The sequence below is a fragment of the Aplysia californica genome, unplaced genomic scaffold (assembly GCF_000002075.1).
Source record: "Aplysia californica isolate F4 #8 unplaced genomic scaffold, AplCal3.0 scaffold00275, whole genome shotgun sequence".
NCBI lineage: Eukaryota > Metazoa > Mollusca > Gastropoda > Aplysiida > Aplysiidae > Aplysia > Aplysia californica.
In genome coordinates this window covers 644,741-663,760 of record NW_004797545.1, presented here as the reverse complement: position 1 = coordinate 663,760, position 19,020 = coordinate 644,741, and the positions used below count along the sequence as shown (strand labels likewise).

The window sequence follows — 19,020 nt, the reverse complement described above, 5'->3', positions numbered from 1 at the left end:
GAGAGAGAGAGAGAGGGAGAGAGCGACAGACAGACAGACAAACAGACAGACAAACAGACAGACAGAGGAGAGAGTGGGAGGCGGGGAATACGTGGCGTTGTCTTGTCCTTTACGTCATCTGTCCTTTCTGTCTGGGGTCCCACCAGGGAGGTGATGGATGTGACATCTGTCAGAACTCGCGCCGACCGCCATTTGCCTCGCGGGAAGACATCTGCCCGGCCAAGTACCGAGAGCGTTGTCTCCCTTGTTTCTCCAGAATACGCCCATAGAAGTGGGAAAGGGACGAATGGTGGAAAGGGACGACAAGTAGAAAGGGATGAATGGTGGAAAGGGACGACAAGTAAAAAGGAATGAATGGTGGAAAAGGGACGACAAGTAGAAAGGGATGAATGGTGGAAAAGGGACGACAAGTAGAAAGGGACGGCAGGTAGAAAGGGATGAATGGTGGAAAAGGGACGACAAATAGAAAGGGATGAATGGTGGAAAAGGGACGACAAATAGAAAGGGATGAATGGTGGAAAAGAGACGGCAGGTAGAAAAAATGACGACATGCAGAAAAGAGACGAATGGTAGAAAAAGGACGATCATTGTACTACATTTAATTCAGTTTTGAGTCATGCGAAGACCTGAATACGTCAATAGAAAAAGAAAAATGGAAGAATGGCACTAATGTATTTTGATTCTGAATAAAGAGAATTCATATTATTGACTTTATAACACCTATTTAATGCATGAAAAGGTAAAATAGAAGGACATAAACAAAATTGGAGAAAAACGAAGTCGGACCTTGTTTTTGTTATTGTTTTTTGTTGTAGGACCTATTGTTGCTGTCGTTATTGTCGTTATTGTTGTCATTGTTGTTATTGTTGTCGTCGTTGTCGTGGAGGTGGTCGTCGTTGTTGTTGTTTTTGTTGTCTTTATTTGACGGCAATATTATGTCGATAGCCCATTCAGATTTGAACCACGACTCTTGTCCGTTCAAGATCGTAACAAACTACTCCACACCAGACGGCTTGGTGGTTCCAGTGACAAGGAAAAAAACATACTGTACTTTTCCTTACTCTTAAGATAGCATTATAGCGTGCCGTTTTGGAGAAGGAATAACATTAAAGACCTGAGACTTGACTATGCCTATAGTAGACAATTGAGTAAATGTCAGTTTAATATTATAGAATAAATTACGTTTTTTATTGATCCCAGAAGGACACATCGTTTTACTATGGCAAACATACGTAACACATAGGCTTACAAAAATACATCATTATAAATACATAGGCCTATATACATAAATACATACGCATTTACAAACATAAATACACAATATCACACCAATAAGCCTGGGCCTACAGAACAATTTTACAACCATGCCAGTACTGGTCGCCATTATGCAGCGCACTGTGTTTTTAGCTAGAGAGCTGTCGTGTCTTGCTCAAGGACACACCCCTGTGACCACCCATCTGATCCCTGTGTCACCAACACTTGCTCGAGTTTACTCTAGAGTCGAATATCACATCCTCACTTAGCCACTGGAGCCCCCTTATTCAGAACTTACCTGACCTATTAAAGCAACCTGGGAAAACAACAGCCCGCAGCCCAGATCCAGCCCAAGAGCATTTTCAGTCGAGTCTGCGAGTTTGCGAGTCCACCCAGTTACATGTATTATAATGAATGTGGCCCGAGGTGAGTTGATAATTAATTTAATAAAAACAAAACTGGCCGTCTTGAATATCAAAAGTAGGCCTAATAGTTTCCGGCCCATATGGAAGCCTTAACAGTCTAATGTTTCATCTTATAAAATGACCTAGGGTGACATGCATTACAGTGTCAGTTTTAGTCTCACTTTTGAGAATTTGGGTATTTCATCCAATTTCATTCAAATGTCTCATGTTTTGGCCAGTGCAATATTCAGAATTGTTTAATTCAGCCCACGATTTGAACTCACTTGCCCATGTCTGTATAGGCTAGTAGGCTATTGCCAATACACATCCAGAGTGAACAGTGAACATTTTTCATGGGTCATGTTAGAATCGACATGGCGTCAGTTAAACTTATTTCAAGAAGTGTGTGTGTGTGTGTGTGTGTGTGTGTGTGTGTGTGTGTTTGTTTGTGTGTATGTATGTGTGTGTGTGTGTGTGTGTGTGTGTGTGTGTGTGTGTTTGTTTGTGTGTATGTATGTGTGTGTGTGTGTGTGTGTGTGTGTGTGTGTGTGTGTGTGTGTGCGCGTAGCGTGTGTGTGTGTGTGTGTGTGTGTGTGTGTGTGTGTGTGTGTATGTGTGTGTTTCTGTGTGTGTCTGTGTGTGTCTGTGTGTGTCTGTGTGTGTCTGTGTGTGTATGTGTGTGAAGGGGGAAGAGGTGTCGAAAATTATTTTTACTGTTATTATAAAAAAGAATACAGATTCTAATAAAATATTTTAAAACTTAGCTTTCCCACGCCTGTGCAGCCACGAAGTCAGAAAAGCGAGATAAATTGGAATGGTATCAAAGCCATTGATGCAAGACTAATTTATAAACTTTTTCTAAATCTGAAAGAATGATAATAATTTTTAATGATTTGGTTGGGGGGGTTTCCGTCATTCGACAAAAATATATTAGGCCCTAGACCTGATTATAGTTTGTTGTTGTTTTTTTAGTTTCTGTTAGATCTATTTCTTTTAAAACCTTTCTAGAGAAAAAATCCCGACTTGAATATGAAAATGGGCATATGCCTCTGTCGTCTAAATATTTACGTGACACATTCCTCATCAATGCCTTTCACCCCTGGCAGGGTATAGGCCACATACAAGCTCCTTCCATTTATCTCTGTCCTGAGCCATCCTTCCAAGCTCGTTCCAAGTGAGCTTCATTTTTCTCATGTCCCTTTCCAGGCATCTCCTCCATGTTTCCCGTGGCCTACCCCTGCCTCGTGCTCCCTGTGGGTTCCACTGCAGTGACTGTCTTGTGATGTTTACGCTGGGCTTTCTTAAGGTGTGTCCCATCCATCGCCACTTTCTTAGTCCTATTTCTACTTCTATATCCTTTTGTCCTGTCCTTTCCCACAGCTCTTCATTTCTTATTCTATCCTGCCACTTAATTCTTAAAATACTCCTCATACATCTGTTGATGAAAGTCTGGACCTTTTTCAGTACTGTCTTTGTTGTCTTCCAAGTTTCGCAGCCGTAGAGGAGCACAGACTTGACGTTGGAGTTAAAAAGTCGAATCTTGGTGCGCAGTGAGATGTTGCTTGCTTTCCAGACTTTTGATAATTGCTTGAAGGCTGGCCTTGCCTTGGCGGTTCTTGCTTTAACATCTGCCTCGGTTCCACCTTTACCATCGATGACACTTCCAAGGTAGGTAAAGGAGTCCACTTCTTCAAGGGGAGTGTCTTCCACTGTCACAGCAAGGTTTGAAACTTTTCCTAGCTTCACTACTTTTGACTTGCCTGGATGTATACGTAGGCCAACACTCCTTGATAGGCTGTTGAGTTCCTTGGTCTTTTCTTGCATCTGAGCATGTGTGTGAGAGAGCAGCGCAAGGTCATCGGCGAAGTCCAAGTCGTCCAGCTGCTGCCAAGGGATCCATTGTATTCCATTACGTTTGCCTCTGGTGGCTTGTTTCATGACCCAGTCAATTGCCAATATGAAGAGAAAAGGTGAGAGCAAGCATCCTTGTCGCACTCCTGTCTGTACCCGGAATGGTTCTGAGAGTTGTTCTTCGTGGAAGACTTGGCAGCTTGTTCCCTCATAGGTGGCCTTCACAAGCTTCACACATTCCTAGCCACAAAAAAATTGTCTTCGATTTGGCCGCCCCTTCGTAAGCGCTGATTTGGCCTACGTCTCTGAAAGTGGCTATAATTAAAACGGCTATTTTGGAAAAGACAAGAGAAGACAATCACGACCAGTCTCAATATTTAAAAAAAAAGACTTATTAGCCAAGATTTTTAAAGCTATGAAAACCTATAGAAACATATTAAGATGGATTATGGAATAAAGATATTGCGCAGAATATCGATCCTCTCCCAGAAGTCACAGCAGTCCAGTGGCGGGGCGCCATTGGTGCAATTGGTGCAAGCGCTCCACCTAACCCTGGCCTTCACTCCCCCCCCCCTCCCTTTTTAATTGTTCTAAACCCGTCAGTGCTCTAGATCTACATTAGGCCAAGGCTATCCTACTTACTACATCCTTGCAATCCGTCACCCGCGAGCTGCGCCAGTGAAGAGACAGACGGCGAGGATGGTTTATTCTCGTCGCATCGCTTGCGGTAGTGTCTGCTGGGAGCAAGCAAAATCTTTGCACCAAAGTTATTTTTGTCACTGTAGAGAAATCTAGGCATCGGTCTTCCCGCACAAGAAGAAAGGTGCATGAAACTGCTCGTCGTAGCACCAATTTGGTGCAAGCTAAAAGTCTGATCCAAGTTTCCGCGAGCCTATCTACTACACTAGATCTAGTAGAGTCTACGGTAAATCAATGAAGAATGGGTATTGAAACAGTTGTCTCCCTCTATTGTGTAACAAGTCCTGGTTGCTGCACGAAGTAATTAGAAATCTTTAAATCTTCTCAGATTGTGAGCATAGTGAGTTGTTAGTATTGTTTCACTTTATTGCAGCTTTTATGCAGACACCATGCAGATTCTAATTATTGACTTTCTCTACAAATCTTAAAAGTAGCTACTAAGCCTATTGCCCATTTGCTCACTTTCCAATTATGCACCACCTTGTCTGCAACCCACGCGACGCCACTGCAGCAGTCGTCATATTAATATTCTTGATCGTATTGTCCTAATTGGTTGTCTTCGACACAGTGAAAGACAACAGATGGACACAAAGATACATTGAATGCGGGACCAAGAACCGGGAAAAGATCAAGGGGAAGACAAGACAGAGGGTGGCTGGATGACGCCAGAAAGCTGAAGTGTACAACCTGGACACAGAAAATAGCTGACCCACCCCCAAAAAAGACCCCCCCCCCCCCCCCCCCCACACACACACAAAAACAGACAAAAAGCTAAAAAGAAAGGAAAACAAAATCCCGAATGGAGGTCCTGGGCCGGAGACATCCTGTAGTGGACGGAGCAGCGCCTTGATAGAAAAAGAAAAATTTTCCCTGACAAGCACTATATCGTCCAAGGCTAAGTAAAAATGTAGACTAGCCAGCTAGTGTACAGTGCATGCACTGTCTTCTCTTGACTGTGCACGGTGTGTACATTTTATATCTGCATACATGTGATGTTGATTTTTAATTATTAAACTTTGTTTTTTGTTTTTGTAGGTGTTGTTGTTTTTAAGAATATTATATTATATTTTGTCAAAGTGAATGTATGGACATTGCACACTAAGGACAATATTTGCTTAACCAGGGTGTATAATTTAGTGACTTGAGCCTCAATTTAAGGCGCTGTTATTTAACTCTACTGGAGGAATGCAACTGTGTGAATAGAATAGGAGAGAACAATAGATAGCAAAGATCTGTGAATGATACATTTGTCTATTCAATTCAAATTCTGCACCGGTGTTGCCCTCTTTCAACTAGTGTTGGGGGTTGGGGGGGGGGGGACCTCTCAACTTTTGTTTTCAGTCAAGCTTATAATTTACAACTGACAAAAGACGAACGAACTAACAAACAAAACATAACAAAACAAAAACAAAACAAAACAGACTTCTGTTCCAATGCTACTGTCTGTTTGTTTTATTTTCATATAGTTGGTGTAACAAATGCCTATTAGTGGCGTAATCAGCTTTTGCAAAATAATAGACATCCTTCTTCAAATAGTATCTTTATCTTTATTTATTCATTTACTTTATTTATTTATTCTTTTATTTATTTATTTATGTATTTTTTTAATGTATTTTTTGCTCTTATTTTTATGTTTTTTCTAAGAAGGAATGCTTCGACTTTATGTCGTGAAAAGCCACGGATGGCCTAAGTTCTTGCGACAGGCCACTCCAACCCTCTACAATACACTAGATAGGACATTAAAAATTAACAGTGTAGGTGTTTGGATAATATGGTTGTTCAAGGCAGAAAAGTTCAACACTTTTGCGAACGAAGATTTAAATACAAATTTCAAAGATTAAAGTCCAATGACGCCATAGAGGTGCAAAAGGACGGATAAAGTAAAGTAAGTAATTTAAATAACCAAGACACGGATTGGATAAGGTAATTCCCCAAGACTGATGGATGATTAAAGCTACTCTTGGTGTAAATTAGATTAACTTAAGAAAGACACAGCTGTTCCAAACTACAGCTTTGAAAAGAACTTAAATTGGAAATTTATTTCATTAGAATGTAGTCTATTTATTTTATTTTCCACAGCATGCACCATTTGGGGTAGGCCAGCTTCACCCCGTATATAGAGTATCTTTTCAAATATTATTATTATTATGTAAACAATGTCACAAAGTTATCGACTATTTCATAAGACGATAGGTCTATTGTTTAGAGCTCTCCACTTTCAAAGTTCGAAAAGAGAAGTAACGCTCTTCTCGGTATCCAGACGTAAACAACATGGAGTCGTGCGTGCTTCGGTCATGAGTAAACATTCCTGGTGATACATTGTTTTTTAAATTGAAACACATCGAAAGTCTTGACGCCAAGCTTCTAATGTGAGTTGAATTTGTTGTTTGCAGTGTGATCCTGTGTGTAAAGGTAAATCTGTTATTACAAAAAAGGTTCTTTTAATGAGACAAACTGTATTGAATTGGTGAACGAGAGCACAAAGGCTGAAACTGAAATGAAAGGGAATGAGAAGAATGTTGGCTTTTTCAAAGAGTTGTTAATTAAGCCTGATAACTCGTATAATTTTATCTGGAAATGAGTTATCCCACCATAATCATCATCATATCTTTTGAGTTTTGTCAAAGTCAGTCAACATTCATTTTTAGGGGCTCTGCAAATTTATCACAAATTTGACAAATTATACTAACTATACACATCTGTCTTCTGCTTCTCTCTTCTCCCATTGCATTCTTGTACTATTCCCGGTGAGACAGTCTTTGATAGACTAGTCCACATGACATTGTGATGTGGTGTGTCCAAATTGAAACCATTTCAGTTTTGTGTCTTACTTAGCCTTTGGACTTCAGGTCACTCATGAAGGGCCCACCATCTTGTTGAATTCCTTCTAAAACTTCTGCTTTTGCAACCTATAGCTATATTGCACCTTCTTGGTTCATGCTAGCCATCTCCTCAACTTATAATTTTTATATCTGTTCTGTACTGCTTCATCATTTTCGTCTTTTAAGCTTTAAATTCCATGCTGCAAGCTGTGGAAATCTTGTACAGACAAGTCTATGTCACCAGTTTTACTATACTGTTCCTCTCTCTTCCTTTTCTGCAAGACTTTTTATAATGTCATCTGGTAGAAACATACACTCTTAATTGTTTTTCTACTGATGCAAACCATTACTTATAGCTGGGTCTTACATTGCATTCATCAGATTATTATATTGTTTCCAAATGTATTGGAGGAGAGAAGGAGAAAGCGTGTGTACAGTTTTGCCCTAGGCCAACTATAGTTTCTTGAAACAGTGTCCTGTGCTACTGTTGCTGGGGACCACACTTGTTGTGGCCTATTTGTCGATGCTCTCAATCATTATAGTCGAGTTGGTGTTGACGTTGTATAGCTTCATCGTGAAAGTAAGTGCTGCGTGCCAAACTCTGTAGACTGCCTTTTTAAAATCCATGAAGAAGCAGTAAAGGTTTTGTTTCATTTATTGTGGTGTTGGAGGTACTTCTAACTCAACTCGATATCCTTACCTTAAAAAGGTAGAGCCCCCTCTAAGTCAAAGTCAAAACTCCAAAAATCCAAATTGAACCTGGACAGAGTTAGAATGAATGAGGGGCTCTATATCTATATAATTCTTTAGACTGACCCAAAACATTAGCAAAGCAGCTGAACTATTATGACCACCAGTGTAACTGTGTAACTTCCTCAGAGTTCTCTTGTAAGCAGAGCATTGTTGCAAACACATTCCACTCTATATGAGATACATGATGTATTTATAATGACTTATATTCATACCATCCTTTTCATTGCTCATTAGATTTTTTTTCAATTTTCTCTTTAAACGTAGCCTATTCTATCTCTCCTTTCAGACAGTTGCCATTTTTCTCTTTTTAAACATATATATATCTTAAATGCTGAACTTACCCTCCCTGATTATTTTAATGCTCTTTAATGCTAATACTATCATGAACGTTCACCCATTCCTTTCTGTTCTAGCTGGGTCCAGGTGAAGGCACAGCCATCTGTAAACATCAGCCACACTGCGCTGTCTGTCAACATGGCCACAAAGGAAGAGAAGAAGAGTAAGACAGTTGGTGGTGTTGAACTAACAGAGAAACTTGTTCTGTTACGTACCAGAGCACATGATCTGGACAGTGTGCGGAAGCTAAATTGCTGGTCAGTATTACTTTTATTTTAAGGTCAGTGTCTTGAGAAAAAGTAGTTGTAGCAGCAGCAGCTATAGTAGTAGTAGTAGTAGATGTTGTAATAGCTGTTCAATAGTTGTTTGTAATTGTTTTTGTTTTTGAAGTTCTAGTAGTAGTAATTGTTGTCATTGTTCTAATAATAATAGTACAGTTGAACCTGCCAAAAAGCCACCTGCATAAACAGCCACTTTCCTCCCCCTACCCTCCTTCCATTTTTTTCTATATATGATGGCACTGCATAAAACTAACCTGTCCAGTACAGCCGCGGAAGCTATGTTTTATCAACCACAGCCCCCCAAAAATGTGTCAAAGATGGCCAGGCAAACCTCTCATCACCGGAGGTATTGCCATAAATTATACATCAGCTGTAGATGCTGTGGATAACCCATCAAAATTCATTCACTTGTTGTTATTGCTAGTCCCTCCAGTGAATGAACCAATCATGTTGCATAGATCCCTCCCAGTGTTTACCCAAGTTGACTAGTTGATCAATAGCAAATTTTCAGCTGCTGGTGAGGGAGGCATGTAGACCATAATCCATTAACCCTGCCCAAAAGTCTTGTCATATACAAATCATAAGGGCTATGAGCGGTCGCTCTGTTTACCCAGTCGGTAACAATAGATGTGAACATGAACTTGCGACAGAAGTCACTTTTCTCCTTAACAATGTGTGGCCATCTTAGACAATTTCGACTGTAGCAATAGTTGTAGTAGTATTCGTTGTAGTTTATAGTAGTTGCAGTAACTGTTGTAGTAGGTACAATATTTACTATAGAAGATGTTGTTGAGAAGGAAATGAAGGTAGAGCGTTGTAAAAAGGAGCACTAAATCAAGATGAAATAGTAACAAGCTAGTCTAGTTGTTCAGGAGCAGTTGTTATAATTGCGGTACAATTAATCATGCTGGAGGTAGCACATCAAGAATAATATTGATGATAATGACTATATGGAAGTAGCAGACTTGTAGGTTTTATGAAATACCATTAGATATATTTGCTATTGATAACATATGTAGCTGTAAAAAAGAGAAGGGAACCTAAAACTACCAGTTGTATTAATATGTAAGTTCGAATAATAATGACAGTAAAACTTCCTTCGAGAAACGGGTGTTATTGCCTTTTTTCAGATTTAATCATGCCCTTTTTCTTTCTTTTATGTTCCGTCCCGCTTGCCTTCCAGTGAACTGAATAATCAGTCAATGCCTTTTGTCACTGCTCAGGGCGTCTAATATAAGCAACGTCCAAGTGGTTCGTCAGATGCCAAACCTGGAGGTATGCAGTCTCAGCATCAACAAAATCTCCACGCTTAGAGATTTTGCTCATTGTCACAAATTACAGGTTTGTTTTAAAATTTTTACCACGTAGGATTTACAAGTTCTTTACCTACTCATCAGGAATAGAATATCCGGATAGCCCAAATCACACACAGAGCTTTTGTTGTCTAAAGGAGAGTTGTATGTCATCCAGACTGACCAAATCAGACTCACATGTACTCAATACGACTTGTGTTATAATGCCAAGACCCCCAAAATCACCCAATATATTTTTATTTAATTTTCTCTTCAGAAGTTGAACCTCAGGTCCAACCAAATCGCCCTCCCCGAATTTTTATATACTAGGGAGGAGCAGAAAGTCTTGATAACTATATCACCCATATGGTTTTTGTGTTTCCAACACGACTAGAAGGTCCAGTCCCAAAAAATTGCCTGCGTAGTTTTGTTATATACTCAACAGGAGTAGAAAGTGAAGATCTCCACAATCACACTAATATATTGTACTTTTTTAATATTTCTATAGAGGAGCTGTATGTGGTCCTGACCACCGAAATAACTCCTATTTAAAAAAAAAAAAAATTTTCATCAAGGGTAGAAAACTTAAGTCATTCAGGTCACAGCATAGTTTTTGTTTTCTAAAGATGAGATGGGTGCCTTTTAGACCGTCCTAATCACTTCCAAAGCTGTTGTTGTTTTTTTCTTCTCAGGAGCTATATGTCAGGACCAACCAAATCACTGATCTAGGAGATGTTCATTACTTGAAAAATCTACGCAAACTTCGCTCCCTGTGGCTGTCGGAAAACCCTTGTGCAAATACTGACAACTACAGGATGACTGTGCTGAGAGCCTTGCCAAATCTGCAGAAGTTGGATAATGTTGGTGAGTGATGCTAAGTATAGAGCCTGGGCCAGATTGACTGGTGTGCAGGGATGAAGCTGTTACGCACTTTGCTGTAAGTTGTGTACAGAAGACAAAACTTAAATTTTCGTGTGGGGAAGTATTTTTTCATCAAGAATATCTGTTTGCCTGCTAGGATGTTGTATATTTCTAAACCTTGGTTCACCTTGACTGGCTAGGTCAAAACAGCCTGTCCCTTAAATGATCAACATTCTGTCAAGGAGGTATAAAACTGTTTTGTAAAATATTTTTTTAATGGGCCAGATAGTGGCTGTATGATGTGTTGTACATTCCTTTGAACACTGTATGGCCATTCGAGAAACGGGACCTCTAAGTCTCTGATAGGACTGAGCAAAATGGCTGGAGAGCCTGAAAGGCTCATGAAATGATTAAAGTTAAAGAATGATATCGATCAGGTATTCCTCTTCTGTTTGTACAATTTTATATTCTTCATCTGTTTGTACAATTATGTATTCCTTATCTGTTGGTGCCATCTTGTTTTCTTCATCTCTGACGTGTTTGTACCACCATGTATTTCTCAGCTGTGACAGAGGAGGAACTGGCTCTTGCAGCAGAGGAGGGGGAAGAACTCTCAGTCCCGGACGACTTCTCCATGTCCAGCGTGTTCACTGATCCAGGCCTCAGCACTAGCGACAGCCGGGCTGATCTCGCTTCAGACACACAGAAGTCTACAGACATGTGGGCACTGCCGAGGAAACGCAGGCCAAGAAAGAGAGACAAGGGGTCTGAGGGCAGGAGTGGGGATGAAGGAAGCAGCGGGGCAAAGAGTGGTGAGGAAGGGGGTAGTATCCGTAGCAGTCGTAGCACGGATGAGAACAATCTGAGCAGCCCTCGCAGTGATGGCGGAGATAATGATAATGATGAAAGATCTGCTGGTGTTGCTGTTAAACAAAAAATGAAAGGGAGAAGAAACAAAGAGGGGAGAAACAGTAAGACGGAAAGTAGTGATGATTTCAGTGCAGCCAAACATGGAGATGACATGAAAACAGGCAGCGGAGAGTCCTTGACCCTCAGTGGCAGTCTTACTCACATCCGAAAATCTGCGCTGCGTAGAAGAGATAGTTATGGGGAAGAAGGAGCGGATAATGATACAGACCAGAATAAAGAAGTTGAGTCAACAGAGGTTGGTGCAGCCGATAGTCAATCAGCAGATCGTAAAGAAAGTTCTTCTCAAAATGATGCCATTACCAGAAAAAGCTCAAACAAAGCCAGGGAGAGTCTTACAACTGAAAGCGAACTTGAAGAAACAGTTAGTTCAAATACGAATGCAAGTGAATGTACGCAAAGTGTTAGATTTAGCAATGAAGAGAACTGTGACATCAGCAATAACAACGACGATGGCTGCAGCAATGCCATGGCAGACAGAGGTGATCAGACGGACAAGTCTGAGGAGAAATCATTGCTAGAAAGAATACAGCTTGATGATTCTCTGGATACGAGGGAGGAGGAGGCAGCAATGAAAGCAGCTGAGGAAGAAATCCCCGAGTCTATAGATCTGGCTGAACTTGAGGTGGAGATTTGTCCTACAGGTGGGTGACCTCTGGATGAATGAACAGATAAATGTATGAATTTCATGAATGTATCATGTATCTGGTCTTTAGGTATTTCAAGATGAACAACTTCTCACAATTAATCTAACGTTGCTTTATTTTTTCTCGTAGAATTTATAACCAAAGACAAAATATTTTTTAGGAAACACATAATATTTTCAGATGTCTTTTTGTCTTTTTATTGTTTTGTGGATTTCAAGTTTTTCTTTATGACCCATTTTCTTACAAAATTCAGTCTCGTGTTAAAAGTAATCAGATAAATACTGTCTTTGTTGCTTAAAATAATTTCTTATTAGATTATTTTCAGAAGTAATAATACTTTTTTCCTGTATCTCCTGACTATTGTGGGAGAAGTTGGAGTACCATTGAAATACAGATGAACCTGCCTTGACAACCCCCTGTATAATACGGTCCCCTGCACAAACTACCATTTTTCATTTCCGTCCCCTTTGTATTTTTTTCTCTCTATATATAGGTTAATTGTGTAAAATGGCACCTGTCCAACGTGGCTGTGACCACCGTATTTAAGCAAGGAACAGCCGAAATTGCCTGTCTGAGATGGTTACCCAAAGCCCAAGGCTTTGTCATAAATTTTATTTTGGCCCGTGAGGCTGTGGACGAGCCCTCATAGTTCATTCACGGATTCATTTGTATCAGTCCTGCCTAAGATGGCCACCTGTCTTAGACAGAAACTTTTTCCCTCGACAATCGGTGACCGTCTTACACAGGTTCGACTGTAGTTATATACGTGTTGTTTGTATGTCATCTTACACAAAATGCACTGTGCATGTATTCTTATATATATATATACGGTTATCAGACACATTGTGACTGTACAAAAGTACATTTTTTTTCTCTTAAAATTTTGCTTTTACTTACTTTTCTTTGCTAGCTGGTGGGTCAAGACAGACCGAAATCATGGAAAGTGTACTAAAAGACTCAGAAGTATCAGAGACTGCAGCGGATGACATCACAAACTCATCCAGTCGGAAAACAGTGATAGTTGATTCCATGGCACTACCACAAAATGGAAAGTTGTCCAGATTAGGGATTTCAGGTTCTTCCTCCTCTGTTGCCAAAGAAGAAAGTGCCAAGACGAGTAAGGGTGAAGCAGCATCGGGCAGTGCAGCTACAGACAAAAAGCCAGCTATTGACTGGGAGGAATACAAGTAAGTTAAGGAATGAAGACCTCATTCATTTTTTCACCGAATTCCCTCTCACAGACTTGATGTTCACTTTACTCTATGCTCTGATGAATAAAATTCTGAAAATTCACATTATTAGGAACTTTTTTAAAAAGATATGAAATAGAATTTGGCATGTAAGATTTAAACAATTTTACTGTAATATTTCTTGAAAATGATTTTATCTCAAATTTAAACAAAAAGGTTGAAATGTGAATGCGTATTGCTGATGTTTTGTGCTTTTTCTTTTTCTGGGCCAACAGTTTGAAAGTCTCCCTCGTGATTTGAGGACCGAAATAAAACTTGATACCTTCAAAAGGAGACTCAAAACACATTTATTTAAGAATTACTTTAATTAATGGATAGTACCTTGCCTTTTTGTATGAGCGTTTTTTATTGTGTGAAAGAATGTTGCTGTCAAAATATGCGCACATAATGAATTTGTATGATGTTAGTTTGAATGTGTTTTTAATCTCGTATGTATGCCTTGGGCCCATGTTGTGGGGAAAGGCGGGATACAAATGCTCTTATTATTATTGTTATTATTATTAATATTATTATTATTATTATTATTATACTTTACTACTATAAAAAAATAACTTACTTTTGTGGACACAGGTCAAACTGGACCACCTCAAATCTGTCTGTACGCTGTGGAAACGCATTAGTCAATAGATAGCTATTATTTGTCCAGCATAAATTAAATAATGAGTGTCTTCAATCCTTCAAAAGTTTGATTTTGAGATCTACAAGACTTTCTTCCATGTTAACTGCTCTGTATAAGACTATTTATTCACAGTTGTCCTAGTAAGGTGTTGGGCTTGCAACAAAAATCTTTTGAGTTCGATTTCCTGCTCAGTAAAATGGAATGCTGTGTCCTCACACTGTTTAACCCTTGGATAATCTGTTGCAACTGGCAGTTGAGTCAATTTTTTATTTTGTTTTGTACTCTGTTCCACAGCCGTCTGAGAAAGGAGTTAGGCATGGGTACGAGAGAGCGACCAGTGAGCATGAGTAAGTCTGTGAATGCTGAGACAACGAGAGCCAGGGTAAGTGGTTTCTGTTTCAGATGCCTCAAAAAATGTTCTTAAAACCATGCAGGCCTTCTTGTACTTTTTCTGATAGTGCCTGCTATGCTGATTAGGTGAATAGCTTCAAATGTGATAGTAATTGTTATACTTATATTATTATACTGAGAGTTTGATGTGCCTATGACTGCTGAGCAGATTATCTGAAGGTTTGAATAAACATTTTCAGATAATTGAGTAAGAGCTGTGCTTGTAGTCCAAAGTTAGTTTTTCTGTAAGAATGTTCAAGGTGCACCCAAGACCATATTTGGTCGCTTTTAAGCACAAGGGGGCTATCCCGAAAAATGCTGTTTTGAGAAAATCGAAGTTAAAGTTTTTGCCCCTTGTTCAGTTTCTTTAAAAGACAAGGAGAGTTTTATCTATAACCAAACAAATATACGCATCATTGAAACCAAGCTTCTCCTATAGGTAGGGCAATGCCCACTTTTGGTGTAGATAAGGATTTCTGGAAACGCCCGGAATCTAGGTTAGCCCGCTTGTCCTTAAAAGCGACCATTTGTACTTTTCCAGATGATGACGGCAAGGCTATTATTTATCTGAAGGATTTAATTAACAATATCTAATAATAGTAATAAGTTAAATTTTGGAGACTGGCTTTATTCCTTGAATGTTCAAGATGAACCCAGAAACATGTAGAACTTCCTCTACTTTTCCTTATAATGTCTGCAACGCTAATTGTCTAAAAATTTAATGAACAGTTCTACAGAAAAGTGCTTGTTCGTATAGTGAAAAGTTGAATCTTTTAATAATGGATTTTTATTGGTAGACTTTTTTTATTCCACTACATCTTTTAAAATTATAATTCCTTTCCGCACACTTCATCTGTACAAAACTTTAAACAAAAAACTTGGCCTTCCTAAGGCGATTTTGGGTCGATATTTAGTCACTTCAGCCTTGATTATGTCAAGTTTGATGCTTCATTATTTTTAGATTCTCCGCTGTGAGATATAATGTCTCTGTCATTTGAAAAATCAGAAAATCCAAAGGGTTTTACCTACTCTGAAGCAGATTCAGCAGAATTACTCTTTTTTTTTTTTTCGTTTGACTGAGATGATAAACAACTTTCTCTCCCTCGGTTTAAAAAAAAAAAGTAATGTAAAGATTGGGGTAGTGAAAATCCTGGTTAGTTTGTGTGCCAGACGCCTTTTCCTTTTTCTCTTCCAGAACTCGAACATTCTACAGGCAGTTCTCAGTCTACTCAGAGAGCTAGACAAAGACAGCTTGGACATTGTGGCTTCCGCTGTGCACTCTCGACTTGAGACTCTCTAAGCAAAGAGAGTAAAAGTAAAGTATAACTCCCCTCTCCTTACCCCATGTCTTTGCATACATTGACGATCACAGCCAGCTGTTCTCTGTATTCTTGGACAACATAGTACCAACCCCACAGTGTCCCCCGCCATGACCTTGGATCTGCGTACAAGGTCAAGTCAGTTCTGAATAGGGGAGTCACGTTTATTTTTACCTCACTGACCTTTTATTGGGTCATCAAACAGATTCAGCATATTTTTAAAAAAACAGATTATATATGAGATAAAGTTGCAGCGTTTGAAATTGAAAGTTTTTTCACCTTAATTTGATTTCTCCTTGTTTAGGCACCTTGTGCCTCTCTGTGTGAGGACAAAAACATCTTTTACTTTTATAAGCTGCAATTTTCCCAATTATAGAAGTGAGTATGTAGGTCCTTTTTTAAAATTATTATTTTAAAAATGTCTGTCTCTTGCAGAGTTTATTGTAGTTTGAAAGATTCATGTCTTGTGACATAAATAAGAATAAGATATTCCAAGATGTAATATTTGTGCTGAAGTCAAATAATTTACTGCAATTGCAGTAATAGTTGTTGGGCTGCAAGTATGGACAACTAAATTTAAACATGGAATAATGTTTACTATCTCCAGTGACTGGGGAGATGGAGTTCAACAGTCTTCTGCTATCTTATGCTCACTCTTGATTCTCACAATACAAATGTTGTAACCTGCCCTGGAATACTGTGGGTTTTTTGCTGTTACACTATAAGTCATATAGAAACTATAGCTTGAACCTAGGTGCTGTAAAGTGAAACTAGTATGTATGTTCTCAGATGTGTGTGGGATTTTTTTATGCACAAGTTTTCTGGTATGTATTTTGTAGTGTGTGTGTGTGTGTGTGTGTGTGTGTGTGCGCTCTATAAAATGTGCATTCTCTGGAACGAATTTTGAGGTGTGTTCTCTTTTGGATGTGTTCTTTGTGTTCTACATGAGGACATCCTTCACAGCAATACAGTTTCCTGTACCCTGCAATTTTATATTAGTCTGTGATGCAGGGAAACAGATGGGATACGTACTTAATATTTGCTGCCTGTATTTTTTTTTTAAATCTTTTTATTTTACATTCATATTTTTTTCTAAATTTGATGGAGGAAGGGGGAGGAGGTGTGTATATAAAAGAATATGGCTCACAACTGCAAAAATGAATATGCCAGGCTGCTCCTTTTATTTTGAAACTTTTCGTTAGTAGCAAAATTTCACATAAAGACATTAAACCAGAATGAGTTTAGACACATCAATGGATAATGGAAGAAAAGAGACATAGCTATATTGTGCTTTCTTGTTCTTCTGTTGTGTTACTTTGATGTAGGTGCTTACGTTTAACCCTGTCTCACACACAATGTCACTGGAAAATGCAACTGCCTTTTGACCGAAAGTGCTTTGTTCAAAATAACTGTGAAAAACCCCTGTCTGTATTTTGTATATGCAAGCTCAGTCTTTGAAGGTATTTTCGACTGAAACAAAACATGTTCGGTAATGGTCTGCCAAGTGGTACTAATAGAGCTGAAAAACATGAACCCTGTTTTTTTAATGAGCGAAGATCCATATAAATTGCTGAGCAGGCAGTGTTTACATTGTTGATTTACTCAAGTCATTAATGGACAATAAACGCATCAGTAGGTTATCTACCCTTTCAATACTGACCTGAGACACTCTTGATAATGGAATTTTCACAAGGTACGTATATAGCAACTTTTTTAACTCGTTAAGGTTGCTTTGTGAAATAAGAATTAGAAATGAAAATCTCAGTCTCTCTGTTGTTTGTTTTTTTTTAAACAAAAGTTCTTCTCAATGTCACTATTGATTACAGTAGGCAATACCCTTCTTTGTTTACCTTTGCACTTTTTCTAAGACTGGTCCCTTTGCAGCGATGTCGAGCCGTATGGTTGAAATACAAAGCATTTGCCAGTGATTCCATTATTAGCCTGATGCAGACATTGCCATATTTTTTTGTGTCAGCCATGACACTTTCCAAAGCTCTCCTGATTCCTTTATAGTAGCATCCAGAAGCATAATTGCCTTCACATTTTGTAAAAGATTAAACATTTCATACCCCACCTAGAGATTGTGATAAAGATGCCCTTTTGATTTCCTGGAAGGGTAGCTAGTTTAAAAAGATTTATTTTTCTATGTGCGGGGGAAAAGGAAAAGAGATGAAATCGGAAGTGGTTTTTTTCTTTAATATTTGTCAATTGATTGTTGGTAGTAATTTCTATTATAATTGTTTTTGTATTTATATGTTTATAATGGAGGAATACGGGGAGGGAAGGGTGGTGTTTGTTTTATATTTGTGTGTAAAATGGTAATTAGCATTACTTTTTTTATTATCCTGTATGTTTTAATATTCATTTATAAGGAGTTGGGAAAGGGGGGTGGTAACTATTACTCAAACATGTCTTGCCGGTCCTTAAACTTAACATATTTTATCTTTTCCTATGGCTTCCGTCCACAGTGCTTTATAATAGTACGGTAAACAAGTCAGGAATTTTTTGTAAACTTTCTTTTCGTTTTTGTAAATTATGTGTTATGATGTACGCTTTTGTAGAATTAATTCAGATTTCGTCAGCATTCCATCGTATTTTGCAATATCTATGAGGAGTGTACATTTTTTTGTTGTAGCCTACTCAGAAAAAATATTCAGTAATAAAATGTCTAAATTTTCTTGACTGAAAGTCAGAACACTAAATCCAGCAGTTTGTTTCGTTTTTGTGTTACATGATAAGCCTTCTCATCATAAAATACAACAACAACAAAATCCACTTTGAAGTTCATTACAGATGCTAGATCTAGTCTCTGGAGAGCTGAATAGACTCCGTTGTAGTTTTGTCTTGAAGCTTTTTCTTTGTTGAGTGGGAACCCTGTTGATTGAAATAAATAACTTCCTCACTCAGGAATCAAATTCACGTCTGCTGCCTGCAACTGTGGAAAGACTTACCCATTACACCACATATGCTGGTCTAGACTAGACAGGCAGTCCTAAAAATCACAGACACAGTAAAGAAATAGGAATGACCTGCCAAAGACACCTGAATAATAATTGTTATTATTATTATTCTAATTGCATTTATATATCGCACATATGCTTGACTGCATGCTCTATGTGCTTTATATCTATTATTACAGTATAGACCCAAGAATACTCACAGACGTTCTCAGCTTCACAGGAAGCATACAGTGCAAACAGCCGATTAAGCACTCAAACACGAAAAACTGACAAGATCTTTTGTTGTCTATAGCCCATTCCCACCTGAGTAAAGTGAGGAAAATTTATGTAAAGTGCCTTTCCTAAGGACACACTG

The 19,020-nt window shown here is 38.7% G+C and overlaps 1 protein-coding gene across 1 annotated transcript; it reads left to right on the top strand.

Moving 5' to 3' along the window:
- Nucleotides 1-6,461: 6,461 nt before the first annotated feature.
- Nucleotides 6,462-18,410, top strand: LOC101857122 (dentin sialophosphoprotein). Its single transcript, XM_005101229.3, has 8 exons — nt 6,462-6,577; nt 8,197-8,376; nt 9,624-9,741; nt 10,385-10,556; nt 11,117-12,124; nt 13,038-13,314; nt 14,291-14,378; nt 15,582-18,410. Exons 2-8 carry the CDS (start codon nt 8,258-8,260, stop codon nt 15,684-15,686), a joined length of 1,887 nt encoding a protein of 628 aa, XP_005101286.1. The 5' UTR covers nt 6,462-6,577; nt 8,197-8,257; the 3' UTR covers nt 15,687-18,410.
- The last annotated feature ends 610 nt before the right edge of the window (nt 18,411-19,020 follow it).